At 42.2% G+C, this 10,517-nt stretch overlaps 1 protein-coding gene across 1 annotated transcript; it reads left to right on the forward strand.

Annotated features, from left to right (window-relative positions):
- The first annotated feature begins 623 nt into the window (after window positions 1–623).
- On the forward strand, window positions 624–2,672 carry LOC111001381 (pyridine nucleotide-disulfide oxidoreductase domain-containing protein 1). Its single transcript, XM_022271268.2, has one exon. The coding sequence runs from the start codon at window positions 935–937 to the stop codon at window positions 2,348–2,350; it is 1,416 nt and encodes a 471-aa protein (XP_022126960.2). The 5' UTR covers window positions 624–934; the 3' UTR covers window positions 2,351–2,672.
- The last annotated feature ends 7,845 nt before the right edge of the window (window positions 2,673–10,517 follow it).

A 10,517-nucleotide genomic window follows, 5' to 3' on the forward strand; every position in this document is an offset into this window, starting at 1 on the left:
TGACAGTACGTCAAGTAACGATTAATCATCAGTCTACAGCAGTTTGTAAAGTGTACTGTTTAGAAGTTTGTTTCTTGATTTGTAGAAAGAAGGACATCTATGGAGAAGCCTTAGATAAAATACCTGCAGATGGGTCCTGGCTGAAAAAAGACCAATAGTCTATACATTGTTGCTGCGTTAGCAAAGGTTTCCGCATATTGGGGAAAATTTTTCCCAATTGGCGTTCCTTCTGTAAATCTGTGGAGGCCTATGTCAAGAAGTGACACACAAAATAACAATAATCAAAGCGAAAAAAAAGTAATAATGAATTCTCCCTAGTCAAACTGTAACCGGCCACGGCGACAAAGATAAAAATATATATATATGTATATCTTATTCAACCAAGATCATGTCATGAATCCATCTAATTAAGTTCTTATTTCTACGGTTAAAGTGTTTATTATTCATTCTGTGATATAATGGAGATAATTCATACGGAGATACAGCCAAAACTCAAGAAAAATTAATTATTAGATTAAGTTTTTTTCAGTGTAGATAATACCTATATAATTTCTCAGAAGTATGAGTTAGAAGTAATAGTTTTCTGTGGAGTTGTCAGTGTCAGTCAGTCAGTAGTCTCACATGTGAAGTATTTAGTATTTACTATTTACTGATTAGGTATATGTAAACATTTAACAAAATAATAATTAGAATTACATTACTGATGAAATAATAGGGAATAGTAATTTTAGTGCGAAGAAGATTAAATATATCACTTTACGACCAAGAAATTGTCTGAAATCCCATTTTTCACCTAATATGTATATGTGTAGTGACTAGATAAACACGTAGAAATACGACAGGAGGATTTTGCACAAAAAATCAAACACGAAAATAATCTTAATCGCATTGCAAGATTAAGGAAACTAAAAAGGAAGTGCCATTGGTGCCTACAATGTCTAAATTAAATTCAAAGTATCTAGTTGTTGGAGGTGGAATAGCTGGAGTAACATGTGTAGAAACTTTAGCAATACTACATCCTGGCGCTACTCTTACAATCATAACTGCATCTTCTTTAGTCAAAAATGTTAGCAATATTACATTTTATGCAAAAACAATAGTGCAATTTGATGTGTCTGAAACTGAAGCAAGCTCCTTAAAAAAAATTCATCCTAATCTTCATATTGTTTATGATTCTCTAAGACATTTAGATACCACAGATAAAATTGCATATACTGATGGAGGTGTAGAAATAACCTTTGAAGTCATATGCATATGTACTGGGGGTATTCCTAAACTAATTTCAGATTCTAAAAAGTTAAGCAGAATTTTTGGTATAAGAGATACTGAATCTGTTGAACATTTTCAGGAAAAGTTAAGAAATGGACGTAGGATGGTTGTAGTTGGAAATGGTGGAATTGCATCTGAAATCATTCATGCTACTAGAGGAATAGAAAAAATTTGGGTTGTTAGGGATGATTATATTTCAGCAACATTTTTAGATCCAGGAGCAGCTGAATTTTTACAAGATTCTCTGAAGAACACTCAAAAGAAACAGAAAAATACTGTCTTAAGAAGACATATTTTCAGTGAAGAGGATACATTGGTATCAGTAAATAAAAATCTTAAATCTGCTGCGTTGGGTCCTGATTGGTATAGAATGTTGGAAAATGTTATAAGTAGTGAGGGGAAACAGGAATTGGAAATAATTTACAAATCAGAAGTTGAATATGTTATAGAAAAAGAAAACACAGCATACCCTCTTTATGTCAAACTTTCAAATGGGAAAGCAATAGAATGTGATTTTGTTATTTCAGCTACTGGGGTTGAGCCAGCTGTCAACTTTACTTGGGATGAGAAGCCAGTTTTTGGGAAAGATGGAGGTATAGCAGTAAATGAACTACAACAGTCCTCTATTTCCCATGTATTTGCTGCTGGAGATGTGGCAAGTGCATCATGGGAACATTCTGCTCATTGGTTTCAACTCCGACTGTGGACACAAGCTAGGCAAATGGGGGCAATGGCTGCAAAGGCAATGCATGGCAAAGTTAATAAAGAAGATGTTTTGCAAGATTTTTGTTTTGAGTTATTTACACATTGCACTACTCTTTTTGGACACAGAGTAGTGTTACTTGGTAAATATAATGGACAGGGACTTGATAAAAACTATGAGATCCTTGTCCGAGTAACTCATGGTCATGAGTATATAAAATTTGTTTTACAAAATGGTAAACTCCAAGGTGCTATTTTGATTGGTGAAACAGACCTTGAAGAAATGTGTGAAAATTTAATACTGGATCAAATTGATCTAACCCCATATGGTGACGATATTCTTAATCCTGATATAGACATTGATGATTATTTTGATTAAATTAATTTAAGTCCAAAATTGCCTTTAGATTTATTCCATTGCTATTTTTCAGGACAGTGTGAAATATGAGGTATGATGTTCCATCTATAAATTATTCGGAGAAATAATTGTGGCTAGATGTTTGACAACAACTGCTGTGTGTTGTCTGTTTAAATATTATTTAATACTAGCTGACCCGGCACACGTTTTTTTTCCATGTATATTATTTGTAGGAAACATTTTTTTAGGTCAATAAAAATAATTATCTACTTTAAGTGTTTGGAGATGTACTTATAACCAAAAGTGTTATAAACAATAAAAGAATGCTTTATGTAGGGTAATAAATTAATGTTTATTAATGTAGAAATTATATTTTAAATTAAAATTCTTGCTAGTTATCTAAATATGAAATATAATTATTCATATTGTTACTATCAATTAAGGCAGTTGAAAAAAAAATTTATCTCTTAGCGCAAAAGAGTGTTTTTTTCACGTTCAGTTCGTTTTAATACTTTCTTACGTTCGGGCAGTTAGGACCAAAGTCTTACGTCAACGGTTATAATGCTCCTCTCAGATCTCTATCTGCAGTACCTGAACGTCGTTTTGAGTACATGCGAAGCAGATCCATCTGATGGCAGTCTCCATGTCTTCAGGCGTAAGATGCTACAGCCATTGCTGATCCGTCACCAATAATAACAATTGCAAAGTAGAAATATATTAATGTTTCAATTGAATATCTGTATTTTATATGAATGTATGTGTGTTCTCTGTAAGTGTTTGTTGTTGATTTTTTTTAAAGCACCTAATAGGCCTACCTTCCCCGGCTACTTTATCGCCGGAGCCGTTGTCTAAGCTACCCATCCGTCCTTTCTCACATTCATCCTCTAAATAATTTAAAACACAGCTTTAATTTTTATTAGGTTTTGTACAGATCAGTTTCAATTACAACTTTTTTAAAAATATTCCTTTACAATATTCCAACTTATCTAATTTTCTTTTCATTTCTATCCTGAGACGTGGCCCGCGAGGCGGGCAGCCTTCACTTATCCGTGAGTATCCTAATGATACCCATTAGCAAGTGGGCGCCGGCCGCCTCGCGGTCCCCGCCCCTCCCTTACTTCCATTAAATTTGGCGGTTCTCTTTATTATTTTTAAGCAAAATTCCTCCAGTTGCGATCTGTAACAGGCCAGCATGCCGGGCAGTCCTTCAAGACTGACCACCATGCCTGTCATCTGTTCCAGGTCGCATCTGGAGGAGGCAAAAATGGGGCACTCTATAAGTAAATGCGGGATGGTTTGTTCCACCCCGCTGTCGCACTCGCATTCAGGTGTTTCTTTTAATTTGAAACGGCACAGGTACTCGGCAAAAGGCCCGTGGCCTGTGAGTATCTGTGCCATCTCAGGGCTAAATCTCGCTTCTTTCAGTTGCTTATAAGCGCTCACAACATTTTTTAGAAAAATCTTTGTTATTCCGCCCGTAGTCCCTTCTCTATGTCGTTTGTCCCATTCTTCTATCGTTTTCCGTCTTACTTCTTTCCTTATGAACGATAGCGGGTACTCTACGTGGACTGCTTTGACCTTTGAGGTCTCCGCAGCGGCCCTCGCGAGTTCGTCCGCCCTCTCGTTCCCCTCCGTGCCGACGTGCGCTTTCACCCAGTGGAGTCTTATGTTTTGGCCCTTTTTTCGGCTCTCCACCAGGTGGCTGCGGATCTCGACTACTCGGGGGTTCCGAGAGCGTCCGCCCGCGATGGCCTCGAGCGAGGACCTCGAGTCGCTGCAGATGTTCACGTCAGTACCCGCTGCCGTCGCCTCCCTTACTGCACCGACGAGAGCCGCTAGCTCTGCTTGATACACGGTGCAGTAAGGGGCCATCTTTATCTTCTTCCATTTTCGTTCTCTACCTCCCTCCCATTTGGTCCAAGCCGCTCCGACTCCCTTCTCTGTCTTGCTCCCGTCTGTGTATATGGCCGCTATGTTTTCGTTTTGTATTTGGCCAGGGTCAGTTGTGATGGCGAAGCTTATATCTGGTCTTTCCGCAGGATGGGGTTGTTCTATAGCAGGTACGGCACGCTCAATCCGGTCTCCTTCGCGTATAAACGGGGATGACCCCCTTCTGGCCTCAAACATCGCGGCGGCTTCTTCCACCCTGAGGTCGAGGGGCAGTATCCCCGCCAATAGCGTCGCGGAATTTAGCGATGCCGTCCTGTACGTTTTTACGATCTTCTGTCCGAAGGCCCGTTGCACCGTCTCCAATTTTTTCTTTGTGCACATTTTCTTTACTGTTGGTGCCCAGGCTGCCGACGCGTATGTTACCGTCGGCTCAATGACGGCTTGGTACACCTGGAATACCGTGTCTCCCGTCATTCCCCATTCAAGCTTCGCCATTCTCGATACTTTTTTATATATTTCTGCCGCTTTCCTGGTGACATTATGCACGTGCTTGTTGAACGTGAGCCCTCCGTCTATTGTCAATCCCAGCAGTTTTATTTCTTTCTCTATGGCTATGTCTTGTCCGTTCATCCTTATTATTGGGGTATCGAACTTCAATCTTCGCGTCAGGACCATTGCCTTGGTTTTGCTTGTGGCGCGAAGTTGAGCTTGTTCTCGATACCCCACTTTCTCACGTACTCGAGGGCTACGTTTGCTCGCTGCGCGATCGAGTGCGTGTCTGTTCCACTGAACAGCAGCACCACGTCGTCTGCGAATGCCTGTGCATAAGTCCCGTCCTCTTCCAGTTCGACCAGTAGTGGGTCGAGCAGGATGTTCCAGAAGGTGGGGCCGCTAATCGAGCCCTGAATGCATCCCTTTTCAGGTCGCCTCACATGCTCTCTGTTTGCGTAGCGTACCACCACCTTCCTGCCTTTAAAATAGTCCTCCACTACTAGTCTCAATTGCTTGGGACAGTCTTTCTTTGATAGTTGGTACTTGATAGCTGGCCACCATGCGTTGTCGAAAGCCCCCTCGATATCTAGCGACACCATCAACACTATCTCTTTGTTTTCTATGTGGCTTCTCGCTTTCGTCAGGATATCGTAGAGGGTATCCTCCGTGCTCTTTCCTGGCATAAATCCATACTGCCTCCTGCTCATCTTGGGGAGTAGGCTGTGTCTAATTCTGTTAATCATTACCTTCTCTAGTATCTTCCCCATGACTGGCAAGAGGCCTATTGGACGGTAGGATTTGGCGGCCGTATAGTCCTCCTTCCCTGGCTTCCTCAGTACCACTATCGTGCATTCCTTCCATAGATCAGGGAAGCATCCCACTTCGAGGCATTTATTAAAGATGGCCAGGGGAACCTCCGGATTCGCCGTGATAGCTGCGCAGTAGATATCCGCAGTGAGTCCGTCGGCACCCGGGGCCTTCCTCGGGTTGAAGCTTCGAGCAGTGCTGATGAGCTCCGCCATTGTGATTGGCACTTCATCAGCGCTGCTTCCCCGTAGGCTGCTAGTCATTTCCTCAACCGTTTTCCTTATTCTTTGGTGGATGTCATCATCCATCTCACAATTGTCAGGCGGGAAGAATTTCTGTGCCAGCAGCTGCACCGATTCTTCGGAGTTCAACGAAATGCCCTTCTCTATTAGCGTGGTGTCTTCCCTGATCCCTTCTGCCTTTCTTATTACTTTGTATATTCTGTCCCATAAGCTCTCCCCTTCTTGTTTCGTGCACAATTTCTTCCAACCTTCCTTTTGAGCCCTTTCGATCTCTTCTTCGTACATCTTTTTTGCCTCCAGGTAGGCAGTTACTACGCACTCTCTCCTCCTTGGAGCTGCGTATGAGATCCTTTTCTTTTTCCTTACCATGTCCTTCTTAAGGGCCTCTATTTCCTTGTTCCACCAGGGTGGTTCGAAGCTTTTCTTTCTTTGTTTCAGTTTGGGGATATGCTTCTCGGCGGCTTTTATTATTATGTTTGTATATTTCGTTACTGCGTTGTTGACCCTGGCCTTGGTGTCCAGTTCTTTTATCGTTCCTTTGTCTAATCCTTGTTGTGTCAATTCCGTTTTTATTTTCTCTTTAAATTCCTCCCAGTCTGCGTTTTTTGTTTTGTATTTGCGGGTCGTCTTCGGTAGGGTGTGCGTTTGGGGTTTTTGAAGGGCTGTAGTCATAAATATTGTGTTGTGGTCCGAACTGGTTATTGATGTGTCAACCCACCATTCCGTTACCTTGCTGAGGAGAGCCGTTGTACATACTGTGATGTCGACTGTACTCGTGTATCTACGGCCCCCTCTAACGGTGTCGAAGGTGGGTGTGTTTCCACAATTTAAGATGCTCAGCCCCTCTTCATCAAGGAACCCTCGTAGTTCCTTTCCTCTTGTGTCTTCGTTCCGGCTCCCCCACCACTCACTCCATGCGTTCACGTCCCCTCCAATCAGTACCATCTTGGTTTTTAACTTTCTCGTGAAGCCTCTTAACTGTACGAGGTATGGTTCGATGGGTTCATCGCCTTCGAAGTACACTGATATTACCCCTAGTTCCCACTTGTCCGTTCTCAGGACGGCGGCCACTATGTTTTCGGTGGTGAGTGATTTGTCTTGTGAGACCTCGATGTGTTCATCGAAAACAAGTACCGCCGCCTTCACCGGTTTCTTCCCTGTGGGAACGCACTGCACTACTCTGTACATAGGGCTTTCTGCCATCTGTTTATTGGCCCGTGTACGGTTCCTGGAGTAGTGCTATCTTTACCTTCCTACCCCCCGCTTCCTTTATAAACTCCTGGTTCGCGATTCTCTTTCTTCCAAGGTTCGCCTGTGCCAGGAGAAACAGTGTCTGCACACCTCTGTCTCTTTTTTACAGAGTCTGCGGGTATGCCCATACCCCAGGCACATCGTACATTGGACCAGAGGGGATTGGTCCTCTACCCAAACCCTCTGCAAGTCCACGTGTATTCTGCCAGCCGATGTCAGAGCTTGCCAGAGTTTAGGCGTGACCTGCAGGACCACGTGGCTCTCCAGAGGGTTTCTTGCCTTCCTTCTGTACTTTTCCACTATGTTTAGTTCTCGTTCCTCCAGGTGCGCAGTCACGTGTTTGTTCTGGTTCCGGGCAATATCCTCGGTCGTGTTGCAGGTCAGTAAATTTATTATCTTTACTAGGGGGTTTTTGTTTGATGTATCTTTCACCTCCATTTCTGTGCCCAGTTTTTCTTTAAGTTTTCTTCTCTCTTCCTCTGTCCTGCAACCCACCACTACCTTCCCGTCTCTCGCTTTTCTTATTTTTTGCACTTGCCAACCTTCCTCCTTCGCGTTGAGCAAGTGCCGGATGTTCTGCACCGTTTCCTCTGCCGTGTCGGTCGCGTTCTTCGGCGCCACCACGACAGAGTGCAGTGCAGGTTTTTGCCCCGGGCCTTCTGTGTTGTTTTGGCCCTGACCGAGATTTTCTTTTGTCGCTTCTGCGTATGACTTCATTTGCATTTCCCAGATGTTTTGCCTTTCTTTTTCTTTCTTTTCTTTCTCCTCGAACTCTTTTCTAATCTCAGTCAGGATACCTTCATCTTTCTTTTTTGCCAGATCCTCTATGTTTTTCCTACATTTCTCCAGGTTACTATTCTCTGCCTCCAGTCTTTTAATTTGCGTTTCTAATCTGTTGTATATTTCGGTTTCTTTATCTTTTCCTTCTGTCGGTTTTGTTGACGTTTTTGTTGGGCCTCCCGCCAGCTCCACTTCGGCTTCCTTTATGAGTTGGTACAGCCGCTTCACAGCTGACTGTACCCCTATCTTTATTTCCGTTTTAATATTGCGGGACTCCGCCAAGTGGGCCATTGCCTTGAGGTAGCAATTTTTTGCTTCTCTTTCCCTGGCTTGAGTGGGAGCAGGAGACTTACATGCTCTTCCCGCCCCAGCCAGAGGATCTTCTTTTGCTGCCTCAGGGGCCTGGCTGGAGGCCGCCTCCCACTTATCAATACTGCGCCTGATAGCAGGTGCCGTTTGTTTGCATTTAGGTGGAGTGCGAATGCCCAACATTTCGCCTATTAGGATTGTCACGTGAAATTAAATAATTTAGCCTAAGGTCTACTCCCAATAGGGTAGTAGCCGTGTCAATTTTAATAATATTTTTATTTACAATAATTTGTCTTAAAACTATACTTAATCTAAGGTCTACTCCCAATAGGGTAGTAGCCGTGTCAATTTTAATAATATTCTTATTTACAATAATTGTCTTAAAACTATACTTAATCTAAGATCTACTCCCAATAGGGTAGTAGACAAGTCAATAAATAATTTAGACAATACAATAAATATTCTTAATTATTAATTTTCTATGGATTATTGTCAATTTAATTATTATAATTTCTTAAAACTTATTCTAATGGCTGTCCCAAAAGGGTGGCAGCCGTCAATTTTTATACACTAAACTTATTCTAAGGTCTACCCCCAAAAGGGTGGTAGCCGTGTCAGAACACTTATATCTAAGAGGGGTTTCCAAAAGGAGAACCCCTGTCACTTAACCTAATATCACAGTCCTGGTACCTTCGGGAGCGGTGTATCACTTGTTTTAATAAAAGCGCGCGAAAGGACCGCCTGACCTTGCCTTGTTTGTATGTGTGTGTATGTGTGTGTGTGTGTTTGTGAGCCGTAGCACGTGTGCACCTGTTCGGAGGATCCGCTGCACTCAGCGGAGTCGAATAAGGTGCTACACTTGAGTTCCTGAACGTGTATTTGTATGTGTGTATGCCGGTGTGTGTGTGTGTTAACTTCACACTTCCTACACGCCGTCACACTTGTGTGTTTATGTGTGAATTGTGTCTTAGTGTGTTTGTGTGTGATAACTGTGTGTACGTGTGCTTGAGTGCGCTGTAAACGTACTCAGTCGACTTCGCTTTTTGCGGGGAGTCGAAAGAGCCGTCACACGTGTAAGTTCCGTGAGGTTGCAATTTTTCAACCCCAGGGGGTGAGGTAGTAGGGCGAGGGGGGGGGTCCAAGGTACAGTGCACGCGACACGTCCCTATAACCCTTTTTTACCCTAATTAGGCCGAAAATAATATTATTTTTAACCTAGCGTGCACCGTTTTATCTAAATTTGATACTACTGTAATTTATTAAATATTTTATTAATTAAATTTTGAAAATTATTTTAAAAATTTTGTGATTATAGTTTTCGGTAGGGTTCGAACCGGCGGTCAAAACCCAGTATACTATATATACTGGATCTGACCTTAAAAACGCGCTAAAATGCACCGTTCCCGAGTTATCCCGCACTTTTCCCCCTTTTTTATTCCCGGGCCTCTGGAGCCGCCAATATTGATCAAATTTTTTATACGAATATATCAAAATGACAGGCTCGTCGAGATCTATCCGATGAGCCTATCCGCGGTGCAAAATATTGGCGGGATCTCCGACCACGTGCCACGTGGTCCGAAGAAAAATTTTTCCAGGGGCCTCAGTTTTTAAGGGAAAAATCTGAGATTGGTACCTTTAAATAGATCTCCGCGCTTCTGATGGTGTGCAGAACGGCTGGGGTCCTCGATCTTGTTCTCGAGCTATTCTTCATCAAAGGTGTATAACCTTTTTCAGATGTGGTTATACATCAATAAAAAATGTTCCCCTTGAGAAGGTGGAAGACCAAAGCCTTCGCCTTATGCATCAGCGCTTCTGATGGTGTTTTTTGTTTCTTCAAATTTTGCTTCTTTCTGTGACCACGTGCCACGTGGTATTTTCTTCTTTTCGAGATTTCTCTAGATTTTTTAATCACAAAAATCTGAGTGATATGTCAAAAGATGCGCCTTTACAGCCTCTTCCAGACCGTGTAAAAATAACGGTAGGTCGTCGCTTAAAATTTCTTGCCGCACGCACTTTTGTGTAGAAATTTTATTGTTTTTAATGTTTTTTACACTTTTTGGCACTGTTTTGAAATTTTTAAAACACGTGTTATATATCACTGAATTCACCGTCCCGAGACGCGTAAGATGACGTATTTCACTGTTTAATTCACTTCGAAAAACCTATTTTTACGATTTTTCAAAGGCGGACGCATGGATCCAACCGTGCAAACCGGGGGAGGCCGGTAGTAAAGGCCCGTAGGAGGGATGTATTTCACAATTTAATGACGTGGAATAAGTGATACCATCATGATCCTATGTTCCAAAATAAACGGATTTTATTTTATTTTTTATTTTAATAGAATATATCTCGGTAGTAAACGTTAAACTTTGTTGCTATTATATTTCAGCAGGTGCTTTGTTTTTAGGCGAAAATGA

Source organism: Pieris rapae, chromosome 18, assembly GCF_905147795.1.
Source record: "Pieris rapae chromosome 18, ilPieRapa1.1, whole genome shotgun sequence".
In the NCBI taxonomy this organism is placed as follows: Eukaryota; Metazoa; Arthropoda; class Insecta; order Lepidoptera; family Pieridae; genus Pieris; species Pieris rapae.

Coding starts and splice junctions, on each gene's coding strand:
- LOC111001381 (XM_022271268.2), top strand. CDS start 935: ATGTCTAAATTAAATTCAAAGTATCTAGTTGTTGGAGGTGGAATAGCT.